The sequence below is a fragment of the Scyliorhinus torazame genome, chromosome 4 (assembly GCF_047496885.1).
Source record: "Scyliorhinus torazame isolate Kashiwa2021f chromosome 4, sScyTor2.1, whole genome shotgun sequence".
NCBI classification, from domain to species: Eukaryota; Metazoa; Chordata; class Chondrichthyes; order Carcharhiniformes; family Scyliorhinidae; genus Scyliorhinus; species Scyliorhinus torazame.
Genome location: NC_092710.1, coordinates 153,772,269 through 153,798,627, shown reverse-complemented (window position 1 = coordinate 153,798,627; position 26,359 = coordinate 153,772,269). Strand labels below are relative to the sequence as shown.

The 26,359-nt window shown below is 47.5% G+C and overlaps 1 protein-coding gene across 1 annotated transcript in view; it reads left to right on the top strand.

The window, feature by feature from the left end:
• The window catches only part of LOC140410553 (rho-associated protein kinase 2-like), a 374,766-nt gene that overhangs the window by 254,021 nt on the left and 94,386 nt on the right, over positions 1 to 26,359 (top strand). The window contains exons 17-20 of the mRNA XM_072498789.1: positions 24 to 183; positions 12,712 to 12,872; positions 22,402 to 22,586; positions 25,960 to 26,029. Coding sequence (XP_072354890.1) covers positions 24 to 183; positions 12,712 to 12,872; positions 22,402 to 22,586; positions 25,960 to 26,029 — 576 coding nt within the window. The remainder of the gene's footprint in view (positions 1 to 23; positions 184 to 12,711; positions 12,873 to 22,401; positions 22,587 to 25,959; positions 26,030 to 26,359) is intronic.

Genomic DNA, 26,359 nt, shown 5'->3' with positions numbered 1-26,359 from the left:
TTCACCCCTGACTTTATTTGCAGGAGAAGAATAATATAGAAATAGACATGACGTACAAACAGAAAGTATTACAGCAACGACTTGAACAGGAAGAAGCAGAGCACAAAGCTACCAAGGCACGGCTAGCAGACAAAAATAAGATCTATGAGTCTATAGAAGAAGCAAAATCGGAAGCCATGAAAGGTTTGTTGTAAAATTGCTGAGTGGTGTGCTTTCAACTTGAGGCAACATAATTGACCCTAACTTTTTGAAGGATAGAAAGAGACAAATATTCATTTCTCTGATTGCTCTGGTTTGCGCTTTGAATTTTCTTTAAGAATCAATGGGTGTCTTTTATTTTCAATTCAGCTCTTTAGCATCAAATTGCATTCATTTTGGCATGAAGGCTCTTTCATTTGTATGCTGAGGCCCAGGCCTGCTGTTTCTCAATTGGCACACTTCTCTACCTCAGAATTGCAGTTCCCCTAGAATAGATATTCTTGAGCTGTTGATTTAGATGATTCAAATGATTGAAGTGACAGACTTGAGATGTGGTCTTGCTCAATGTGCCTGGGTTTTAAATTTTGCCAAAGTTAGAGAAAGAGAAGGAAAACATATTTGCAAAGCTACTATCCTAATTAGTCTTTCAGAAATGCCCTTTAGCTTCCTGTGGAACGAATGAAGTTGTGGTGGATCTCAGCTGATGACATGATGCCAATGAATAAGTGAATAGCTAGAGAACAAAAGCAAACTATCTTCATCCCATTCGCTGCTTAATTCTCAGATGTAACTTCTTCTATTAAGCCCTTTTACAAACTGAAAAAGGACTTGACTAATAGTGATTGCCAAGAGGATATGCAGATATGCCAGTTACATGCTCTAATTTGGCCGTGCAATATCTTGCCCTTTCTACTCTACCTCAGTATTGAAATTTCCTGGGGTGAATACAAAAGGTAGTGCTTTGGAGGGTTAGAATGAATTAAATCCATCCTGTGTGATTACAGCTCATTATATGGCAAAACATTGTTTCACCAAAACAGATTTAAGATGCAAGAAAAGGCAGACTTTTCATGGGAGATTTGTGTCCATGAATTATGCCCCAATGTATAATGGACATTCATTGCAGACGTTGACGGTTAGTTGTTAGGCATGCTCAGTAACAGCATTAATATAAGATTAAAGTGGATTATCCTACTTGCCTAATGAGTTAGTCTCTCCCATCTATCCTTCCGCAAGATATTCGACGAACGGTTGCCACCGCCTAGTAAACCCTTGAGCCGACCCCCTTAGGACGAACTTAATCCGCTCTAACTTTATGAACCCCGCCATATCATTTATCCAGGTCTCCACCCCCGGGGGCTTGGCTTCTTTCCACATTAGCAATATTCTGCGCCGGGCTACTAGGGACGCAAAGGCCAAAACATCGGCCTCTTTCGCCTCCTGCACTCCCGGCTCTTGTGCAACCCCAAATATAGCCAACCCCCAGCTTGGTTCGACCCGGACTCCTACTACTTTCGAAAGCACCTTTGTCACCCCCATCCAAAACCCCTGTAGTGCCGGGCATGACCAAAACATATGGGTATGATTCGCTGGGCTTCTCGAGCACCTCGCACACCTATCCTCCACCCCAAAAAATTTACTGAGCCGTGTTCCAGTCATATGTGCCCTGTGTAATACCTTAAACTGAATCAGGCTTAGCCTGGCGCACGAGGACGACGAGTTTACCCTGTTTAGGGCATCTGCCCACGTCCCCTCCTCAATCTCCTCCCCTAGCTCTTCTTCCCATTTCCCTTTTAGTTCGTCCATCATAGTCTCCCCTTCGTCTCTCATTTCCCTATATATATCCGACACCTTACCGTCCCCCACCCATTTCTTTGAGATGACTCTGTCCTGCACCTCTTGTGTCGGGAGCTGCGGGAATTCCCTCACCTGTTGCCTCGCAAAAGCCCTGAATTGCATGTACCTGAATGCATTCCCTTGGGGCAACCCATATTTCTCGGTCAGCGCTCCCAGACTCGCAAACTTCCCATCCACAAATAGATCTTTCAATTGCGTTATACCTGCTCTTTGCCACATTCCATATCCCCCATCCATTCCCCCCGGGGCAAACCTATGGTTGTTTCTTATCGGGGACCCCCCCAGTGCTCCGGTCTTTCCCCTATGTCGTCTCCACTGTCCCCAAATCTTCAGTGTAGCTACCACCACCGGACTCGTGGTATAGTTCCTTGGTGAGAACGGCAATGGGGCTGTCACCATAGCCTGCAGGCTGGTCCCCCTACAGGACGCCCTCTCTAATCTCTTCCACGCCGCTCCTTCCTCCTCTCCCATCCACTTACTCACCATTGAAATATTAGCGGCCCAATAATACTCACTTAGGCTCGGTAGTGCCAGCCCCCCCCTATCCCTACTACGCTGTAAGAATCCCTTCCTCACTCTCGGAGTCTTCCCGGCCCAAACAAAACCCATGATACTCTTTTCTATCCTTTTGAAAAAAGCCTTCGTGATCACCACCGGGAGACACTGAAACACAAAGAGGAATCTCGGGAGGACCACCATCTTAACCGCCTGCACCCTCCCTGCCATTGACAATGCTACCATATCCCATCTCTTGAAATCTTCCTCCATCTGTTCCACCAATCGCGTCAAATTTAGCCTGTGCAATGTGCCCCAATTCTTAGCTATCTGGATCCCTAGGTAACGAAAGTCTCTTGTTACCTTCCTCAACGGTAGGTCTTCTATTTCTCTACTCTGCTCCCCTGGATGCACCACAAACAGCTCACTCTTCCCCATGTTCAATTTATACCCTGAAAAATCCCCAAACTCCCCAAGTATCCGCATTATTTCTGGCATCCCCTCCGCTGGATCCGCACATATAGTAGCAGATCATCCGCATATAAAGATACCCGGTGTTCTTCTCCTCTCCTAAGTATTCCCCTCCATCTCTTGGAACCTCTCAGCGCTATCGCCAGGGGCTCAATCGCCAGTGCAAACAGTAATGGGGACAGAGGACATCCCTGCCTTGTCCCTCTATGGAGCCGAAAATATGCCGATCCCCGTCCATTCGTGACCACACTCGCCACTGGGGCCCTATACAACAGCTGCACCCATCTAACATACCCCTCTCCGAACCCAAATCTCCTCAACACCTCCCACAGATAATCCCACTCCACTCTATCAAATGCTTTCTCGGCATCCATCGCCACTACTATCTCCGTTTCACCCTCTGGTGGGGCCATCATCATTACCCCTAACAACCTCCGTATGTTCGTGTTCAGCTGTCTCCCCTTCACAAACCCAGTTTGGTCCTCATGAACCACCCCCGGGACACATTCCTCTATTCTCATTGCCATTACCTTGGCCAGGACCTTGGCATCTACATTGAGGAGGGAGATTGGTCTGTAGGACCCGCATTGTAGCGGATCCTTTTCCTTCTTTAAAAGAAGCGATATCGTTGCTTCTGACATAGTCGGGGGCAGTTGTCCCCTTTCCTTTGCCTCGTTAAAGGTCCTCGTCAGTAGCGGGGCGAGCAAGTCCAAATATTTTCTGTAAAATTCAACTGGGAATCCGTCCGGTCCCGGGGCCTTTCCCGTCTGCATGTTCCTAATTCCTTTCACCACTTCTTCTACCGTGATCTGTGCTCCCAATCCCATCCTTTCCTGCTCTTCCACCTTGGGAATTTCCAGCCGATCCAAAAACTCCATCATTCTCTCCCTCCCATCCGGGGGTTGAGCTTCATACAATTTTTTATAAAATGTCTTGAACACTTCATTCACTCTCTCCACTCCCCGCTCCGTCTCTCCATCTTCGTCTCTCACCCCCCCTATTTCCCTCGCTGCTCCCCTTTTCCTCAATTGGTGTGCCAGCAATCTTCTCTCCATATTCATACTGTACACCCTGCGCCTTCCTCCATTGTGCCTCTGCAGTGCCTGTAGTCAGCAAGTCAAATTCCACATGCAGCCTTTGCCTTTCCCTATACAGTCCCTCCTCCGGTGCTTCCGCATACTGTCTGTCCACCCTCAAAAGTTCTTGCAGCAACCGCTCCCGTTCCTTACTCTCCTGCTTCCCTTTATGTGTCCTTATTGATATCAGCTCCCCCCTAACCACCGCCTTCAACGCCTCCCAGACCACTCCCACCTGAACCTCCCCATTGTCATTGAGTTCCAAGTACTTTTCAATGCATCCCCTCAGCCTTAAGCACACCCCCTCATCCGCCATTAGTCCCATGTCCATTCTCCAGGGTGGACGCCCTCTTGTTTCCTCCCCTATCTCCAAGTCTACCCAGTGTGGGGCATGATCCGAAATGGCTATAGCCGTATATTCCGTTCCCCTCACCCTCGGGATCAATGCCCTACCCAACACAAAAAAGTCTATGCGTGAATAGACTTTATGGACATAGGAGAAAAACGAGAACTCCTTACTCCTAGGTCTACTGAATCTCCACGGGTCCACCCCTCCCATCTGCTCCATAAAATCCTTAAGCACCTTGGCTGCTGCCGGCCTCCTACCAGTCCTGGACTTCGACCTATCCAGCCTTGGTTCCAAAACCGTGTTGAAGTCTCCCCCCATTATCAGCTTTCCGGTCTCTAGGTCTGGGATGCGTCCTAGCATTCGCCTCATAAAATTGGCATCGTCCCAATTCGGGGCATACACGTTTACCAACACCACCATCTCTCCCTGTAATTTGCCACTCACCATCACGTATCTGCCCTCGTTATCCGCCACTATAGTCTTTGCCTCGAACATTACCCGCTTCCCCACCAATATAGCCACCCCCCTGTTTTTCGCATCCAGCCCCGAATGGAACACCTGCCCTACCCATCCTTTGCGCAACCTAACCTGATCTATCAGTTTCAGGTGCGTTTCCTGTAACATGACCACATCTGCTTTAAGTTTCTTAAGGTGTGCGAGTACTCGTGCCCTCTTTATCGGCCCGTTAAGCCCCCTCACGTTCCACGTGATCAGCCGAGTTGGGGGGCTTCCCACCCCCCCCCCCCCCCCCCCCCCCTTGCCGGTTAGCCATCATCTTTTTCCAGCTTCTCGCCCAGTTCCCACGCAGCTGTATTTCTCCCAGACGGTGCCCCCCCGCCCATCCTTTCCCGTACCCACTCCCCACTTTCCCCAGCAGCAGCAACCCAGTAATTCCCCCCCCCCCCCGCTAGACCCCCCGCTAGCGTAATTACTCCCCCCATGTTGCTCCCAGAAGTCAGCAAACTCTGGCTGACCTCTGCTTCCCCCCGTGATCACGGCTCGCCCCGTGCGGCGCCCCCTCCTTCCTGCTTCTCTATTCCCGCCATAATTATCATAGCGCGGGAACCAAGCCCGCGCCTCTCCCTCGGCCCCGCCTCCCATGGCCAACGCCCCATCTCCTCTCCCTCCCCACCTCCCCCCATCACCACCTGTGGGAGAAAGAAAAGTTACCATACCGCAGGATTAATCATACAATCCCTCTTCGCCCCCCCCCCCCCCACTCGTCCCACCACTTTGTCCAAACGTTCATTTTCGTAGTCCAATCATTCCAATTTTTCTTCTACAATAAAAGTCCACGCTTCATCCGTCGTCTCAAAGTAGTGGTGCCTCCCTTGATATGTGACCCACAGTCTTGCCAGTTGCAGCATTCCAAATTTTATCTTTTTTTTGTGAAGTACCGCTTTGGCCCGATTAAAGCTCGCCCTCCTTCTCGCCACCTCCGCACTCCAATCTTGGCAGACGCGGATCACCGCGTTCTCCCATTTACTACACCGAGTTTTCTTCGCCCATCTAAGGACCATTTCTCTATCCTTAAAACGGAGAAATCTCACCACTATGGCTCTGGGAGCTTCTCCTGCTCTCGATCCTCGCACCATAACTCGGTATGCTCCCTCCACCTCCAACGGACCCGTCGGGGCCTCCACTCCCATTAACGAGTGCAGCATCGTGCTCACATATGCCCCGACGTCCGCCCCCTCCACACCTTCAGGAAGGCCAAGAATCCTCAAGTTGTTCCTCCTTGCGTTGTTTTCCAGAGCCTACAACCTCTCCACCGATCGTTTCTGGTGTGCCTCCTGTATCTCCGACTTCACCACCAGGCCCTGTATATCGTTTTCATTCTCTGCTGCTTTCGCCTTCACGACCCGAAGCTCCTGCTCCTGGGTCTTTTGTTCCTCTTTCAGCCCTTCAATCGCCTGTAATATCGGGGCCAACAACTCTTTCTTCATTTCCTTTTTTATCTCCTCCACGCAGCGTTTCAAAAACTCTTGTTGTTCAGGGCCCCATATGAAACTGCCACCTTCTGACGCCATCTTGGTTTCTGCTTGCCTTCCTTGCCGTTGTTCCAAAGGATCCGCTGCAATCCGGCCACTTTCCTCTCCTTTTTCCATCCGTGTCCAGGATGGAACACCCTTCTGGTTTACCGCACGGTGTTTTCAGCCGTTAAAATTGCCGTTGGGGCTCCTATCAAGAGCCCAAAAGTCCGTTCCACCGGGAGCTGCCGAAACGTGCGACTTAGCTGGTCATCGCCGCACCCGGAAGTTCTCCTCAGAATGTTATGTTGCAGTAAGATCATCTCTCACTTTTCTAAAGTTTAATAAATAGAGGCCCAACCTGCTCTACCTTTCCACTTGAGACCACGCCTTCATCCCAGGAATCATCCCAGTGAGCCTTCTCCAAACTGCTTCCAAAGCAAGTACGTCCAAAGTATGCAAGGTGACCAAAACTGCACACAGCTCACCAATTCCCCGTGCAGTTGTAGCAAGACTTTCCTACTTTTACATCACATTTGCCTTCTTAATTACTGGCTGTTCCTGCTAACATTTTGCAATTTGTGTATGGAGTGCACCCAGATTCCGATGTATCGTAGAGTTCTGCATGCTCTCTACATTTAAATAATATTTTACTGTTCTATTCTACCTGCCAAAGCGGACCACCTCACATTTTCCCACATTGTACTCCAAATGCCAAATTATTGCCCACCACTTAGCCTATTTGTATCAATTTTTTTGTATTCTCCTCAAAACTTGCTTTCCTATCTATTTTTATATCATCAGATTTGGCTACAATGCAATTAGTCCCGTCATTCAATCCATTAATAAAGATTGTAATGATTGATGTCCCAGTACTAACCCCTATGACACTGAGAAGTTAGCATGTCATTTTATAAATGACCCATTATTACATTCATCAGCTGCCTGATGTTCGCAGTAAATTGCCTACCCTTGACAAAGCCTGTCTGGTCCTCTGCGACCACCTCTGGCACGCAGCTCTCCAGTCTCTTGGCCATGACTTTCGTGAATATCTTCGCGTCTACATTAAGCAGTGAAATGGGTCTGTATGATCCGCATTCTGTTGCGTCTTTGTCTTTTTTGGGTATCAGCAATATCGTGGCCTCTGTTAGTGTAGGAGGCAGGGTTCCCTTCGCTAGCAAGTCTGCCAACATATCCCTTCGGTGTGGGGACAGGGCCGGCGCAAATTTTTTATATGTCCGCCGGGAACCCATTGGGTCTCAAATGCCCGGTTGACCTCTTTCCGCTCAGTTACCAGTCTGCCTCTGCTATTTTTTACCTGCGCTATCCCCCTCGTGGCTATCTGCTATCTCAGCTGGTGAGCCAGTAGGCAGCCAGCCTTTTCTTTGTGCTTGTAAAAGGTTCCCCGTGTCTGGCAGAGTTGGTGTACTGCTTTCCTGGTGGATAGCACCTTAAAGTCCATTTGTAACTTTTTCCTCTCTGCCAGGATACTCTACGATCGGGGTCTAGGAGTACTTTCTGTCGTTCTCCAGGATGGAGTCGATCAGTTGTTGCCTGGCCACCCTCTCTTCCCTGTCTCTGTGAGCCTTGTAGGCTATTAGTTCTCCCCTGATCATAGCCTTCAGTGCCACCCAGAAAGTGGAATGTGAGACTTCCTCATTCTGGTTATTGGTATCGTACTCACCGATGGCCTGTGATGTTTTCTGGCAGAAGGCCTTGTCGGCTATGAGGTCCGTGTCCAGCCTCCATGTGGGGCATTGGGCACGGCCCGTCTCCAACCTCACATCCATGTCCTGTGGAGCGTGGTCGGAGGCGACTATTGTGGAATATTCCACTCTTCTATTTCTGGAAGCACTGATTTTCCAACTGCAAAGAAGTCGATACTTTGTGGACCGGTGAGAAGAATGAGAATTCCCTCTCACCGGGGTGCAGGAACCACCATGGGTCCACTGCCCCCAACTGCTCCATTAATGTTCCCTAGCCATGCTTGTCTTTTTCTCCATTCTTGGGTTTGATCGGTCTGTCAGCGGGTCCTGTACATAGGAAAAGTCACCCCTGATGATCAGTTGGTGAGTGTCAATGTCAGGGATTTCCGTCATGGTCTTCTTTATAAAGTCTGTGTCGTCCCAGTTGGGCGTGTGCACATTTACCAGAACCACCGGTGCCCCGTCATGGACACTGCTGACCATGACGCACTGTTCCCCCTTGGACCGTAACCATCCTTGTCTCCAGAAACTTTGTCCTCTTGCATCAGTATGGCTACTCCCCTAGCCCTCGTCCCGTAGCATGAATGGTACGTCTGTCCTACCCAGCCCTTCCTTACCCACAGTCGGTCCTTCTCCCTCTAGTGTGTCTCCTGCAGGAAGATTGTGTCGGCCTTCAGGCTTCTTAAGTGGGTAAAGACGCGGGATCTTTTCACCGGGCCGATTAATCCCCTAACATTCCAGGTGATGACTTTGATGGGGTTTCTGTCCCCCCCCGTTCTTGCGGGATCAACCATACTTACTTGGTGGAAGCGCCCCTGCACTCCAGGGTTTCCCTCTGCTAGGTTGCCATCCAAAATGCCCGCTGTCCCCATTCTCTTTTTTTTTAATAAATATTTTATTGAAAATTTTTGGTCAACCAACACAGTACATTGTGCATCCTTTACACAATATTATAACAGCACAAATAACAATGACCTATTTTATATAAACAAAAAATGAATAAATATTAAATAACAAAAATGAAAACTAGCCCTAATTGGCAACTGCCTTGTCACAAGTTACACCCCCCCCCCCCCCCCCCCCCCCCCCCCCAAAATCCTGGGCTGCTGCTGCTGCCTTCTTTTTCCCATTCCATCTATCTATCCGCAAGGTATTCGACGAACGGTTGCCACCGCCTGGTGAACCCTTGAGCCGACCCCCTTAGGACGAACTTAATCCGCTCTAGCTTTATAAACCCCGCCATGTCATTTATCCAGGTCTCCACCCCCGGGGGCTTGGCTTCTTTCCACATTAGCAATATCCTGCGCCGGGCTACTAGGGACGCAAAGGCCAAAACATCGGCCTCTCTCGCCTCCTGCACTCCCGGCTCTTGTGCAACCCCAAATATAGCCAACCCCCAGCTTGGTTCGACCCGGACCCCCACTACTTTTGAAAGCACCTTTTTCACCCCCATCCAAAACCCCCGTAGTGCCGGGCATGACCAAAACATATGGGTATGATTCGCTGGGCTTCTCGAGCACCTCGCACACCTATCCTCCACCCCAAAAAATTTACTGAGCCGCGCTCCAGTCATATGCGCCCTGTGTAATACCTTAAACTGAATCAGGCTTAGCCTGGCACACGAGGACGACGAGTTTACCCTACTTAGGGCATCTGCCCACAGCCCCTCCTCGATCTCCTCCCCCAGCTCTTCTTCCCATTTCCCTTTTAGTTCATCTACCATAGTCTCCCCTTCGTCCCTCATTTCCCTATATATATCTGACACCTTACCATCCCCCACCCATGCCTTTGAGATCACTCTGTCCTGCACCTCTTGTGTCGGGAGCTGCGGAAATTCCCTCACCTGTTGCCTCGCAAAAGCCCTCAGTTGCATATACCTGAATGCATTCCCTTGGGGCAACCCATATTTCTCGGTCAGCGCTCCCAGACTCGCGAACTTCCCATCCACAAATAGATCTTTCAGTTGCGTTATTCCTGCTCTTTGCCACATTCCATATCCCCCATCCATTCCCCCCGGGGCAAACCTATGGTTGTTTCTTATCGGGGACCCCCCCAAGGCTCCAGTCTTTCCCCTATGCCGTCTCCACTGTCCCCAAATCTTCAGTGTAGCTACCACCACCGGGCTTGTGGTGTAGTTCCTCGGTGAGAACGGCAATGGGGCTGTCACCATAGCCTGCAGGCTAGTCCCCCTACAGGACGCCCTCTCTAATCTCTTCCACGCCGCTCCCTCCTCCTCTCCCATCCACTTACTCACCATTGAAATATTGGCGGCCCAATAGTACTCACTTAGGCTCGGTAGTGCCAGCCCCCCCCTATCCCTGCTACGCTGTAAGAATCCCTTCCTCACTCTCGGGGTCTTCCCGGCCCAAACAAAACCCATGATGCTCTTTTCAATCCTTTTTAAAAAAAAGCCTTCGTGATCACCACCGGGAGGCACTGAAACACAAAGCTGTCCCCATTCTCACCATGAGGCCAAGCCCCTGCACTCCAGGGTTTCTCTTTGTCCAGGGGGCACCCAACATGGCTGCCAACTGTGCATACGCAACGTGGGTACGACCCTGCACTCCAGGGTCTCCCTTTGTTTAGGGACCCTCCAAAGTGGCTGCTTGCGGCACCATCTTGTTTCCTCAGCTTGCTCCCTGCCCGCCAAAGCCATTCCGAGTGCCAACTCCTTTTCCCCATCCTGTCTCCTACATATTCTTTGTTCCCGCCCTGCCCGCCCCCTTCCCTGCATCCCCCCCCCCCCCCCGCATGTTCCTCCTCCCTGCCACTGCGTCTCGTCTCCTCTCCACCCCCCCCCCCCCCCCCCCCCCCCTCCCACACACACTTGCCAGGTGCTCCCTCTCTGCTGAGATGCGTGCTACGGCCCTCCTTATTGCCTGTCTTCTCGTGTTAGCCCTCCCTGCTAGTACAGTGATTCCCCTCCCAAGACTAGTCTAGCCCTTTGCCTATGCCTACCGACCACTTGTTTTTTCTGACTGCCCCCTCAGCTGTGTTTTCCTGTCCTAGTTCTTTCCTGTGATCGGTCTTTCGGTCTTTCTGATCAGAACGAGGCAGTTAAGTCCCGTGCAATAACATTGTCTATGAGTCTTCGGTTCTGGTTCTTTCATCGATCTTCCTCCGACCTGCCTTCATCTCTGCCTTGCTTGTTCTTTATCCAGACCGTTGGCCCGTACAAAGTCGTTTGCCTCTGCCGGGGTGTTGAAATAGTACTCCTTGCTCTGGTGCATGACCCAGAGTCTGGCTGGGAATGACATGCCGAATTGCACCCCACTTTTATAAAAAGTTGACTTTGCTTGATTAAACTCGGCGCTTTTATCTGTCTAGCCCACCGCAGGATCCTCTCACGATCCTGGTATCAGTGCAGCTTCACTATGATCGCACTCAGCTGCTCCCCAGCCTTGGGCTTTGGTCTAAGAAACTTATGTACTCTGTCAAGTTCTGGGAGGGGTTGGAGAAGCTGCCCCTCCCGACTAGGTTGCCCAGCATTTGGGTGATATAGTCTGTCGGGTCTCTGCCCTCGATGGCTTCCGGCAGGCCCACGATCCGCACGTTCTGCCACCTGGACCTATTTTCCTGGTCTTCGACCTTTCCCTTCAAGCTCCCCTGGGCTGCCACTAACCTTTTCACCTCTGCTTCCAGAGCGACGATCCTGTCACTCTGGTCTTTCGAGGCTGTCTCGAGGTCTTGAATCATCCTCTCCTGTGCCTCCACTTTCTACCCCGGTCCATTGATCGTCTGTTGTCGGGAGACCATCGCTTCCGTCACCACCATCATCACCGCCATCTGGATCTCGATTCTAATTGCCTCCTTCATGGCGACCAGCTCTTTTAGGAAGGTCCTCCATCCGTATTCTGGTGGGGAGGGGGAGGCTGATGCTCGGGTCAACGGTCTCCCCCTCTTGGGTGACCGGGGCTCCTCGAGGTACCGGTTCATCTGCTTGTTGTTCGTGGCCCTTTCCGCCACTTCCGCCCCCTCTTCGGCCTCTTGAGCTCCCATTCACTGGCATTCATTTTCTTCCCCGTTGCTCTTTTTTCTCCGCTGGGGTTGTTTTGTTATTGGTTTTTCGGGCAAAATTCATCTAAAAGTGTCTTTTTTTTGGTTCTGGTTGGGAGGAGAGCCTGTGCGTCTGCCCCATCATTGGAAGTTTACTACTTCCTTAATAATGGATTCCAAAATTTTCCCAGTGACCAATGTTAAACAGGGAACATGTTGTTTCCTGCTTTCTGTCTCACTCCTTGAAGAGGTGTTACATTTGTCATTTTCCAATTTGCTTGGAGTTCTTCATAATCTTGGGTATTTTGAATGATTACCATCCATTATGTCTGCTGCCGCTTCTTTTGAGACCTTAGGATGTAAACCTTGGGTCCAGGGAACTTTTCAGCCTTTTGTCCTATTTGTTTTCCTTATATTTCTCTCTGGTGATCATGATTGTTTCAAGTTCCTCCCTCCGATTTGCCTCTTGATCTTCAATGATTCATGGGATTTCTTTTGTGTCTTCTACTGTGAAGGCAGATACAAAATACTTATTCAAAGTCTCTGCCATTTCCTTTTTTTGCTTTGTTCATTCACCAGTCTTATCCTCTAAGGGACCAAAGCTTACTTTGCAATTCTGTTCCTTTTTATATACTTGTAGAAGCTTTTACTGTTTGTTTTTTGTATTATGTTTTTAATTTATAAGTGATGGTGTCCATCCAGCACCACGAGAAGGCAGCTTTGTTGAAAACCTGAACTTTTTTTGTCAGAGCCGAGAATAACTTATCTTTAACTTGTTGTAATGGCTTGCTTTGAAATTTCTTTTCTGACAGAAATGGAGAAGAAGCTACAAGAAGAGAGAAGTTCAAAGCAAAAAGTTGAAAACCGTCTACTAGAAGCTGAAAAGCAACGTTCAATGTTGGATTGTGATATAAAACAAGCACAGCAAAAAATAGAAGAATTACTCCGGCAAAAGGAGAAATTAACTGAGGAGGTGAGTGTTACTAAAAGGTGCTTAACAATGGAAATGATTCCATTTGTTTGGCTAAATCTGGAATCTCACGAATCGACTCTTTCAAATATCAAGTTTGCATCAATGTTTTGAGAATATTTATGTTCTTTTATTCTTTACCGAGATATGAGCATTGCTGGCAAGGCCAGAATTTGTTGGTCAACCCTAATTGCCTTTGAGAGGGTGATGGTGAGTGCCTTCTTGAACCACCGCAGTGCACGTGGTGTCGATACATTCACGGTGCTGATAGGAAAGGTGTTCCAAGTTTTTGACTCATCATCAGTGAAGGAACAGTGACATAGTTCCAAGTCAGGATGATTTGTGGCTTGGAGGTGACCTTCCAATAGGTAATGTCCCCATGCATCTGCTGCTTTTCTCCATTAGGTGGTAAACGGTGCTGTTAAAATGAACCTTGGTCAGTTGCTGCAGTGCATCTTATATATGGTGCATGTGCTGCTACTGTGTGTAGATGGCGGAGGGAATGAATGTTTGAGGTGGTGGATGGGGTGCTGATCAAGCAGGTTGCTTTGTCTTGGATCTGCTTGTATTGAGCCTCTTGAGTATTGTAGCTGCATTCATTCAGGCAAGTGAAGCTATTCCATCACATTCCTGACTTTTGCTTTGCAGGGGGTGGGGAAGTGATCAGGCAGTGATTTACTTGCCACAAAATTCCCAGCCTCTGACTTGCCCCTGTAACCATAGTATTTGGTCATGGGTAAGCCCCCATGGCATGTAAATCATCCTGTGTTGGTGGTAGAAAATTCAGCGATGGCAACTCCAATGAATGTCTAGGGTGATGGTTAGTTTCTATTGTTGGCGATGTCCATTGCCTGGCACTTGTGTGGCATAAATGTTACCTGCCACTTGTCAGCCCAAAACTGAATGTTGCCCTGCATAGTATCTGAAGAATCACGATTGGTACTGAGGTGTTGCAAATTTTTCCACTTCTTACTTTATGATAGAGGGAGGGTAATCATAGAATCATGATGAAGAAGCTGAAGATAGGCACTACCCTTAGGAACTCCTGCAGTGATGTCCTGGGACTGAGATGATTCGCCTCCAACAACCACAGCTGTATTCCTTTATGCTAGCTCTAACTCAACGCGTGGACAACTTCGCCCTTGTTTACCAAAGACCAGATTTGCTAGGGCTCCTTGAAGTCAGCATTGCTTGATGTCAAGTGCAGTCAATCTCTCCTCAAGAATTCAGCTCTTTTATCCAAGTTTGGTTCAAGGCTGTAATGAGGTTCAGAACCGAGTGGCCCTGGTGGAGCTTAAACTGAGCGTTGGTGAACAGTTGCCTATGTAGTGCTCGATAGCACTGTTGACAACCCCTTCCGCCACTTCACTGACGATTGACAGTAGACCGGTGGGGCAATAATTGACCAGATTTGTTTTGTCCAGCTTTTTGTGGGCAGGATATATCTGGGCAATTTTCCGTTTGTTGGATGAATGCCAGTGCTGTGGTTGTACTGGAACATCTTCGTTTGAAGTATTGCTAGTTCTGGAGCACAAGTATTCAGGGCGAATTTTGTCAGGACCCAAATAATTTGCCTTATCCGTTGCTTTCAGCTGTTTTTTGATGCCACAAATCAGCTGGAGATTGGTATCTGTGATCTTCTTTTAGTCATTTAATTGTCCACCACGAGGCGGCACAGTGGTGCAATGGTTAGCACTGCTGCCTCACGGCACTGAGGATCCAGGTTTGATCCCGGCCCCGGGTCGCTGTCTGTGTCTGCGTGGGTCTCACCCCCACAACCCAAAAAGATGGTGATTGAAAACAATTCTGCTGCTGCTGATGGCCCACAACACCCCCATGGATGCCCAATTTTGAGCTATTCGATCTTTTCAAAATCTGTCCCATTTTGCATGATGGTACTGCCACACAATTCAATAGACTGCATCCTCAGTGTGAATACAGAACTTTGTCCCCACAATGTCTGTGCGGTCAGCACTCCTACGAATATCCTCATGGACAGATGTATCTGTGGCTGGCAGACTGGCGAGGATGAGGCTAAGTAGGTTTTCCCCTCTTGTCCCTAGAAGGGTTCAGATAAGAAGGAAGTGTTGAATAGACTGTGTGTGCTGAAAGTTGATGAGGCACCAGAACTGGATGAGATGCATCCAAGGATATTGAAGGAACTGAGTTTACATTACAGGGGTGCCAGCCATAACCTTCCAGTCTTCTTTAGACTTCGGTAGGTGCCAGAGGACTGGAGAATTTCAAATGTTACACCCTTGTTCAAAATAGGCGTAAGGATGACCCCCCATGACAAACAGTTCGTCCAGTTTAGTAACAACCGTCACCGGGTAATCAGAGAAGCGAAGGCCACAACATCGGCCCTCTTCCCCTCCTGCAGTCCCGGTGCCTTCGATTCCTCAAAGATTGCCACCATAGGCTCCAGCATCACCCTAAACCCCAGCACCCCCGACAAGCTCTCGGACACCGTCTCCAAAAAGCTACCCCACTTTACACCTCCCCAAAACATTTAACGTGGTTCGCAGGCCCCCTCCCGCATCTCTCGCATGCATCTTCTACTCCCGGGAAGAATCCACCCATCCTGGTCTGAGTCATATGGAATCTATGTACCACCTTAAACTGTATACTGAAGAGGTTGAGTTGATTCGATGCAATATTTCACTCCAGATTCCCCACCCCATCTCAATTCCCAACTCTTATTTCCACTTGGCTTGATCCCTTCCACTTGGGACGTCCCCTCTCTCCCAACCACCCATAGATACCCTCAATCCTCCCTTCCTCCCACTCATCTGGGACCAGCACCTTCTCTAGCAGCGTATGTGCTGGCAACCGAGGAAACAAGGTCAGTTCCTTCCTTACTAATTCTTGCACCTGCCAACTCACTCCCCTTTGGTAACTCAAACCTCTCGCACTTCCTCCAACCCTGCAAGCCTATCCTCGACATCAGGTCTCTGACATCCTTTATCCCTTCTTCCCATCCATCCCCCCTCACCCCCTCCACCGTGCAAACTATGGTTTCCGCATAATGGAGTCAATATAGACATCTGCCCTAAGTATCTCCTCAACTGATTCCATGCAATCAGAGAGGCGGAGACCACGACATCGTCCTTCCTCCTCTCCATGAGCTTCGGCTTCTCTGAAACCCCAAATATTGCCACCAAAGGGTCCGGGTCCACCTCTTCCTCCACTACCCTGGCTAAGACCGCAAACACTCCTGCCCAGAATCTTCCCAATTTTTCGCAACCCCAAAACATGTGCGTATGATTCGCTGGCCCCCACCCACACTTCTCGCACTCATTTGCTACCCGCTGAAAGAACCCACTCGTTCTCGCCCAAGTCATATGCACCCTGTGCACCACCTTAAACTGTTTCAGGTTCATCCTTGCACAAGAGGAGATCCCGCGTTTACCCTGCGCAGTGCCTCACTCCATACTCCCCAATTGATCTCCCTCCTAACTCCGCTTCACATTTCTCCTTGATCTTCACCACCCGCTTCCCCAGACACTTGTACATATCCCCAATTCTTCCCTCCCCTCCCACATCCGGAAGCAACAGTCACTCCAGCAGGGTGTATCCCGGAAACCTAGGAAACCCCCTCCAGACCTTTTGCACAAAAGTCCACAACCTGCAGATACCTGACCTCACTCCCCCTCGGCAGCTGTACCCTCTCCCTTAGCTCCTCCAGATTGGCGAACCCTTCCTCCAAATACAGATCCCTCACCTTGACCAGCCCCACTTCCCTCCACCTCCTGTATACACTATCCATCCACCACGGCTCAAACCCATGATTCTCACACAGCATGTTAACACAGACGTCCCTGCCACCCTAAAATGCCTCCTCAACTGATTCCATATCTTCACCGTGGACTGCACCACCATAACCCTCAAACTAGATTCCTTACAAGATTCCTCCTTCATCTTAACCCGCTCTCCTTCCCACCACCGCCGCACCTTGTCCACTTTCATCTCCCAATAATAATGAAACAGGTTCGGCAACGCCAACTCTCCCCCCCCCCCCCCCCCCCCCCCCCCGCTGCCTCTGTAACAGGGTCCTGTCAACCCTCGGCACCTTCTCCGCCCATACAATGTCCAAAATGATCATGTCCAATTTCCGGAAAAAGATCTTTGGTATAAAGATCGGGAGAGCCTGAAAAATAAACAAGAACCTCGGCAGAATATTCATTTTCACCACTTGGACCCTCCCCGCCATCATCAAGTGCAGTGTTTCCCACCTCTTAGATCCTCCCTGGGCTCCTCCACCAGCTTTGTTAAGGTCCACTTATGGAACCCCAACCATTCCCTCGCTACCTGAAACCGCAAATACCTAAACCTATCCCTCGCTACCGTAAGTGGCATCCCCCCTAAATTAGCCCGCTGTCCCAGCTCATTCACTGGGAAAACCTCGCTTTTCCCTAAATTCAGTTTATACCCCGAAAACCTGCCAAACCTCCCCAGCTGGCCCATAATCCTTCCCATACTCTCCAGCGGATCCGAAACATACAGCAAGAGGTCATTGGAATAGAGCGACACTTCCTCCCTCCGTCCCCTCATAATCCCCCGTCACTCCGTCGACCCCCTAAGAGCCATTGCCAATGGCCCTATGGCCAGCGCAAACAGCAATGGCGACAGCGGGCACCCCTGCCTTGTACCCCTGTGTAAACCAAAGCTTCGCGAACTCATATTATTCGTCCTCACACTTTCCCTTGGTGCCACATACAGCAACCACACCCATGCCACAAATCTTGACCTAAACCCAAACCTTGCCAAAACCTCGAACAAGTACTGCCACTTCACCCGATGAAATGCCTTCTCTGCATCCATGGGCACCATCACTTCTGGTACTAGAGCCCCTGACGGATTCATCACTGCATTCAACAGCCATCTTATATTACTCGCAAGCTGCCTGCCCTTCACGAAGCCTGTTTGATCTTCTGCAACCACACCGGGGGCACACTCCTCCACCCCACCCCGCCAACAACTTATCCAATACTTTCACATCCATATTCAATCGTGATATGGGCCTATAGGACCCACATTCCACTATGTCGTACCCCTTTTTTGGGATTAGCGTTATTACTGCCTCGCCACCGTCTCCAGCAGCTTCCCCTTCTCCAGCGCTTCATTAAACGCCCCCAACAGATGTGGTGCCAGGTCTGTCGCAAATTCCATATAAAATTCCGCCAGATACTCATCCGGCCCTGGGGCCTTCCCCAACTTTGTACCCCTGATACTAACCAACACCTCCCTCAGCCCCAGGGGTTACTCCAACGCCTGCCTCTTTGCTTCCTCCACTTGGAGAAATTCTAGCTCACCCAGAAACCGCCCCATGTCCCCCATCTCTCCTTCCAGATCTGCTTCGTAAAGTCTCTGGTAGTACTCCCTAAACGTCTCATTTATCTTCCCCGGCTCCAACACCACGTCCCCAGCCTCAGTCCGTATTTTCAATATTTCCCTGGACGCGTCCTGCCTCTGCAACTGGTGCGGCAGCAAGCCCTTCCTGATGTCAGCCTGTCAAACTGCCGCTGCAACTTTTTCCTCCTCGCCAATCCCTCCGCGGTGGGCACCCTCGAATACTCCCTGTCCACCTCCACTATCTCCCTCACTAGACAGTCACGTTTCTCCCTCCTTTCCCTATCCGCACGAGCCTTAAACAAAATAATTTGTCCCCGGACCACTGCCTTCAGTGCTTGCCAAAAAATGGCCGCCGACACCTCCCCATTCTCATTCAACTCCACATACTTCTTAATTGCCGGATGCACCTTATCACAAAAACCTCCATCCACCAGCTACCCCGAATCAATCTCCACCCCGGCCTCTGCTCTCGTCCCGATCTAAACAGAATCTCCAGCCAGTGGGGCGCATGGTCCGACATAAATATCCCCGCATTCTCTGCCCCCTTCACCCCATCCAAAATCTCCCGACTCACTCCAAAGTAATCAATCCTTGAACACACCTTATCAACATGTGAAAAGAAGGAATATTCCCTTTGCCCTGGATTCTGAAAGTGCCATGGATCCACCAAACCCATCCTCTCCATAAACCCCCTCCCCAGTTCCCTTGCCATTCATACCTTACCCATCGACCTAGACCTCAACCAATCCACCCTCGGCTCTAGGTCACAGTTAAAATCTCCTGCCATGATCAAACGGTGGGTGGCCAATTCCAGGAACGCTGCCAGCAACCCTCTCATAAAACCCACATCGTCCCAATTTGGGACATACACATTTACCTCTGTCATCTTTCCCACTTAACTCCCGCCCCCTTAATTCCACCCTATACATAGCCCATCCCGGATGGCCCCCTTCCCCGCCCCTGACCATATTATCTCTCACCCCCTGCCACATCGCAACAATCCCACCCCGGCCACCTCTCTCGGCCTTTACCCCCACCACCTCACTTCCATTCACCAGTTTTACTTGCTCACGTGGTGGCATCTCCCAATGACCTCCTCTCCCTCTTCTCCCCCACCCAAACAAAGAATTCTCCTGAACTCCAGACTGCCTCCTCCAAAAACAAACAAAGAAATGCTAAAAACAAGCAATCCTATAAAAAAAGGGGGGGGGGAAGAGAGAAGGAAGCACCCATCCCCACATAAACTTTCACCCCTTCAACCCCTCACAATCTCAACAATAAACTGCAAACCACCTCAAAAAAGGGCCCCCTGCAAACCGGATGGGACGAAAATCCCCCAATCCCTACCCCCACTTGAAGCATACTCCCAACCATTACGAAGCGCCAGCACCCCAAGCATTGTCCATTCAGTTCTCCTCCAGTTTATGCTCCAATGGGGTCTTTGGCTGCTTCTGGGGTCTCAAAATAATATTCCCGGCCTCCGAACGTTACCCATAATTTCGCCGGTAGAGGAGCGCCTTGGCCTTGTTGAACCCTGCCCGCCGCTTTGCCAACTCGGCTCCGATGTTCTGATAAATTCAGACCTTATGCCCCTCCAAATCGCAGGTACACTTCTCCCTGGCCCAACACAAAATCTTCTCTTCCTCCACAAATTTGTGGAGTCTCACGATTACTGCCTGCGGTGGCTCCCAGCTCTAGGCTTCTGCCTCAGGGACCTATGCGCTCGGTCCACTTTAGGAGCCTTATCTAGCACCAGTTCTGCCACCAGCCCCGCCAGCATCTTCGAGACATATCTCGTGGCTCTCACACCTTCCACTCCTTCAGGCAGATCCACTATTCACAGGTTCTTAAGGTATTCTCCTGCTTCTCCACCTTTCCCCTCAATGTTTTACAAAGGTCCCCTAGGAACCCCACCGCCGCCTCCAGAGCCACTACGCGATCGCTGTTGTCCGAGATCACTCCTTTGATCTCCTGAAACTGTTTCCCCTGCACCTCCAAACACTTCTCTACCCATTCCATCAAGCTCTTCAGGGGTGCCACAGCTCCTTCAATAGCCTTCGAGCGATCCTCCCACATTTCCTTCCTCTGTTGGCAAAATACCTCCTTAATAAAAGCCATCAACTGCTCCATCTGGGGTCTTTCATCTTGAACCAGCCCTCCCCCTCGCAGCCATCCTTACACTGCTTCAGCACAGGTTTCCCGGCCCTTGAAAGTTATCCAAAGTTTGGCTGGATACAGAACCCCAATCCGAACATTGCTCCGAAAAAATGCCGCCTTAGCCGATGACGACCCTTCCCCTTCCACCATCTTTACCACTGGTGCGGCGCCATGAGTATCCCTCAACTCCTGAGTCAGGACTCTCACTGACTTTAACCGGGTTTGATACCCCATCGTCATTCCAATCCAGGGGAGAAACAATCACCCTCCACAGTCCTCACACTTTATCCATCAAAATCACCCATTAAACGATGGAAAAGGACAAAAACCAACACCTCCAGGCAGGAGCCACTTAGTGTGTGACCAATCAGACCATGGCCGCCACCGGAACTCTATTCCGGGCTTTATTAATAGGGGCAAAGAGTACAAGAGCAAGGAGATTATGCTGAACTTGTACCAGACACTGGTTAGAGCTCAGCTGGAATATTGTGCACAGTTCGAGGCACCACTCTGTTGGAATGATGTGAACATATTGGAGAGAGTTTTACAAGAATAATTCCGCGGATGAGAAACTTCAGTAATGAGTATAGATTTGAGAAGTTGGGACTGTGCTTGAGAGAAGAAGACGAAGAGGAGATTTGATAGAGGTTTTCAAAACCATGAGGGGGCTGGAGAGAGTAGATGGAGAGAAATTGTTCCTGCTTGTAAAAGCTACGTACAGATTTAAAGTGATTTGCAGCAGACAGAAATGTGATGTGAGAAAAAGCTTTCTCACACAAGTGGTTGGGGTCTGGAATGCACTGCCTGGAAGTGTGGTGGGGCAGGTTCAACCGAGGCATCCAAGAGGACATTAGACAATTACTTGAATAGTAACGATGTGCAGCGGTACAGGGAAAAGGCAGGGGAATGGTACTCGTTTGGTGAGCTGGTGTAGACCAGATGGGCCAAATAGCCTCCTCCTGCTCCATAAGAACAACGTGATTTTTGATTCCCTCACCAGCTGCCGCAGACTAAGTTTGCAGCTACATTCCCTTCAGAACTCACTCAGCTCAAACAGTCGTGGTGCTGCCGAGGCATTCTTGGTGATGCACATTCAAGTCCCTACCCAGAGTGCATTCTGTGTCCTTGCTCACCTGGATGCTTCTTCCAAGTGGTGTTTAACATGGGGGAGTGCTGGTTCAACAGATGAGGATGGACAATAGGGTGTTAATCAGGAAATAACTTGGCCATTTTTGACCTAATGCCTTGAGTCACTGTTAAGGACTACCAGGGTAACTCCCTCCTAACTGTATACCAGTTATGCTACTGTCTCTTTTGGGTTTGTCCTGCCAGTGTATAGGAAATACCTAGGGATGGTGTGAAGGTGCCTGGGACATTAGCCTTCAGTTTTGATTGAATTGCGTGTGTGACTATGTCTGCGTGACAGCTCTCTGAATTTTGGCACAAACCTTTAGATGTGAGTGAAGAGAATTTTGCAGTGTTGACAAGGCAATGTGTGCAATTGTCATTCTGTGACTAGGTCGATGTGTGCTGGTCTGTCTGGTTTTATTTCTTTTTGTCTTTTCTGAAGCGGTTTATGACAACTGAGTGGCTTACCCTGCTATTTCAGTTAAGAGTCGACCACATTGTAGTATGTCTGGAATTGCATGTAGCCTAGACCAAATAAGGTTGGCAGATAAACACATTAGTAAATGAGGTTTTTTTATGAGTAAGTTTCAGGATCATGGACTAGTTTTTCTTTCCATTTTTATTAAATTAAATTTCCACCAGCTGCCTTAGTGGGATCTAAACCCATGTCACCAGACCCTTTGCCTGGGTCTTTGGATTACTCGTCTTAGAAGTTACTTCTACAACACTGCCTTTTAATTCTGTGATATGGGTAACTGATGCAATTCTGCTGAACAATAACTAATTCATCCACAGCATGGTTTGAAAGGAGTGGAAATCATAAATAATTGCTTTGTATTCAAATCTAGATTGTGCAATTGCAATATAAAATGTATGACACCATTTTCTTTTGCAGGTTAAAAATTTATCGTTGAAGATAGAACAGGAGACGCAGAAACGTAGTTTAACTCATAATGATTTGAAGATGCAGACACAACAAGTCAATTCATTGAAAATGTCAGAGAAACAGCTGAAACAAGAGATAAATCACTTGGTGGAGACTAAACTGAGCCTGGAAAAGCAGATAGGAGAGCTGCGAAAGTATGCTGTTCCTTCATTTTTTTTCTCGCTATATGTTTGATGTAAACAGCAAAGATTTGTGATAGGAAAGCCAGCATTGTAACAGACTATAAAGCCCCTTAATTTATTAGGTTTGAGTTCTGCAACAGAGGTTGTCAAATGCTTCAACTACATAAAGAAGCAAATCAACAAAGTGTAACAAAAGTATTTTCAGTTGTATCCTGTCACCTGATAATATTAGACATTGCCAGTCTGCCCTTTAACCTCTGGATTGGTGATGAGTGCAGGAATTGAATCTGTCACTTTTGACCTTGCTGCTGGAAGACTGAGGGCTCTTTTGCAGATGGTCTAGAATGTTGTTTTCGTAGATCATCTAAGTGGTGATACAAATGTGATTATAGACCCGCTACTTTCAGCACATTCTTTGAACCGTCACTTTTTTTGGAAAGTCACAATTTTCACTAAAGTTGTCAATAAGCTGTGCAACTATTTTATTCCAGCAATGGTAGAGTAGGATGCACTGTAAATTCTATGATTCTATATGGCCATATACAATGAAATTAGTTTGCTCTTAAATCAAAATGCTTCACAGGAACTTTGTCCAACCTAAGTGCATCAGGCGTGTTTTCCTTAAAAATAGATTCCTTCAGTCCAATCAAGTATTTGTTTCAATCAAAGTAAGGAATGAGGTGTTATAAATCATTTCCTGTTATCCTTTGGGGTTCATTTTGAACAATTTGGAACCGATGAACCAACTCGCTGTGTTTGTGTAAGTAATTCTGAATGAGCACAAGTTTATTTACCCAATAAAAACTTTTAGTATCTTACATATAATTTTTGATATCCTATTTGAATGTTATCAAAATAAATTATCAGTAAAGTGTCATTGTTGGATTTACTTTCATTATCTCCTTTAATTATGTGAATCTATTTCTGGCATCTGTGTTTCGCTAATTTTGTTTCAATTTCTTGCTAGTTTGCATCAGTGAACCAATTTATGATTTGGATTTATTGTCACATGTATCGAGGTGCAGGGTAAAATACTGTTCTGCGTATTCAGACAGATCATTTCATAGATGAAAAACATAGGATATACAATAGATACACAATGTAAATGCATAGACATCATAGACATTGGGTGAAGCATACGAAGTGTAGTGCTATTCAGTAGCGAAGATGCGTGGAGAGATCAGTTCAGCCTATAAGAGGGCCATTCAGGAGTCTGGTAGCAGAATCTGTATGCTCTCAGACTTTTGTATCCTGTTTTTGAATCTGTATGCTCTCAGACTTTTGTATCCTGTCCGATGGAAGAAGTTTGAAGAAAAAATAACTCGGGTGGGAGGGGTCTTTGATTATGCTGCCCGCTTTCCCATGCAGCGGGAAGTGTAGATATGGTCAATGGATGGGAGGTGGATTTGTGTGATGGACTGGGCTGTGTTCATGACTCTGTAGTTTCTTACGGTCTTGGACCAAATAGTTTCATATCAAGCTGTGATGCAGCCAGAAAGGGAGCTTTCTATGGTGCATCTGTAAATATTGGTAAGAGTCCATGTGGACATGCCGAATTTCCTTAGTTTCCTTCGGAAGTTTAGGCGCTGTTATGCTTTCTTGGTCGTAGCGTCGATGTGGGTGAACTAGGACAGATTGTTGGTGATGTGCACACCTAGGAATTTGAAGCTGTCACCATCTCCACCTCAGTGCCATGAATGCAGACCTATGGGTGTGTACGATACTTTGCTTCCTGAAGTCAATGACCAGCTCCTTAGTTTTACTGGAGTTGAGGAAGAGATTGTTGTTGTGACACTGCTCCACTAGGTTCTCTATCTCTCTCCTGTACTCTGACTCATTATTGTTTCAGATCCGACCCACTATGGTTGTGACATCAGCACACTTGTAGATAGAGTTGGAGCCAAATCCTGCCACACAATCGTGTGTGTATAAGGAGTATAGCCAGGGGCTCAGAGTTGTCCTTTAATTGTTTGTCTGTTGCAGGAGATCCATTTTAACTGTATGATACATTTAGATTATTCATTGGTTCATTTAGTATAATCAAATTGAATAATATTTTCAACTTTAATTGAGATCTCTTCTTCCAGTGACTTACCTGAGAGGTATGCTCTAAAAGTTTAACAACGATGAGGTAACTTGGATTCTTGCGCTTTGGTATAGTCAGATGTAATATCTTGGATAATAGTTCTCAAGGGGAAGTTGGATATTCTTAAAGGTGCCCAGAGTTAGGACCCAAGCATGATAGTGCTGAAGGGTCTAAAACACCAAAAAATGAAATGTGAATCTTTTCTCTTGTACTAAATCTTTCTTCTGCTAATACTTTCTCTTTTCCACTTTTCTTCATACAATCTTTTATATAGATTCCAAATTTAAAATTTTCCACGCTGCTCTACATTTTGTAGTTGCACCGTGATCATACTTGCACAAACTTAGTTGATGCTACATATTCTGATTTTGGTTTCCAAAGCAGCTAGGCCATTCCATGGGCTTGAATCATTAATAGATCAATCACAATTGTTGCCTAACTTTGTTGAATTACCTCCTTATGTTAAAAATCTAATTCAAACATGTATTTGCTTGAAGCACATTTGACAACTTATGAATACTTGAACCTGACATGGGGGAGAGAAAACTTGAAAACCAGAAGGTTAATGTTGCATTAGGGCCATACTTGTGTCTAGTGTATGCAGAGGTTAAACAAATGGGGAAGAATATTATTTTACCCACTATAGGCATTATTGTTTATTTAAAAGTTTGACTCCACCTACAGAGTTCCTGCCCAACTACCTCTTAATTATTTGTTTTATAGTTTAGTTGTAAATATTTTCTGTTCAAAAATAGTTTGCTCTGAGTGGAAAGTAGGTCTATAACTCTAAATCTACCTCCTTCCAGTGAACACCTTCTGATCACAATTACATTTTCGCAAAAACCTTTAAAGCTTTGGCATAAACTAAAGTACTGTGCATCAATGTCAACATTAAAGGTCTGGTTGCCAAACTTGAATTCGTATGCTGACTTTCATTTGTTTAATCTCCTACATATACCTCATGAACATATTGTACAATGATTGAACCTGCATTTTCTATTTTTCTTTTCTGGCAGGAAAAGAAGAGAGACATTTTTTGGCAGGGGTTGGGGTCGAACTCAGTTTCTTACCTGTTGGAAAAAGCATTCTTTCCAGTGTCCATGTACTAAAAGTGTACTTGGCTTTAAAAAGAGCCTTGTGCTCCATAAAGCAAAGAAAATTAAAGGATTCTTTGTGACTTTGGCTACAATTTCTTTTTAATGCCACTAAAGTTTACAAGCTGAAAATATGATGTAATTAGGTTTTTGTAATTCTGCAATTTGTAAAATGTTTCTTTTTGAATTTTATCCATTATTGCAGAGAGCGTCAGGATGCCGATGGTCAGATGAGAGAACTTCAGGACCAGCTGGAGGCAGAACAGTATTTTTCAGTATGTTCTCCACTTTTGAGTTCATAGTGAGGAAAACTTAATACAATTAATTAAGGCTCTAAGATTTTGTTGGATTAATTTTTTAAATGATTTCAGTACTATTAAGTATAAATAATAATCACAAAGGCACTGATTACTGTTTTTTGCAATTAGCCGCACAAAAGAAAAACAGCATCTATTATCTGAGCAGAAAGGAAAAGGACCTAATGATCAGAAATCCATTCATGAACTTTAAAATTTTGGCACCAATTAAATTGCAAATGAGAAAATAAGCAACCAAATGAAACCTATAGCTCATTATCAGTGGTGTGTGTGTGAGAGAAACTACTT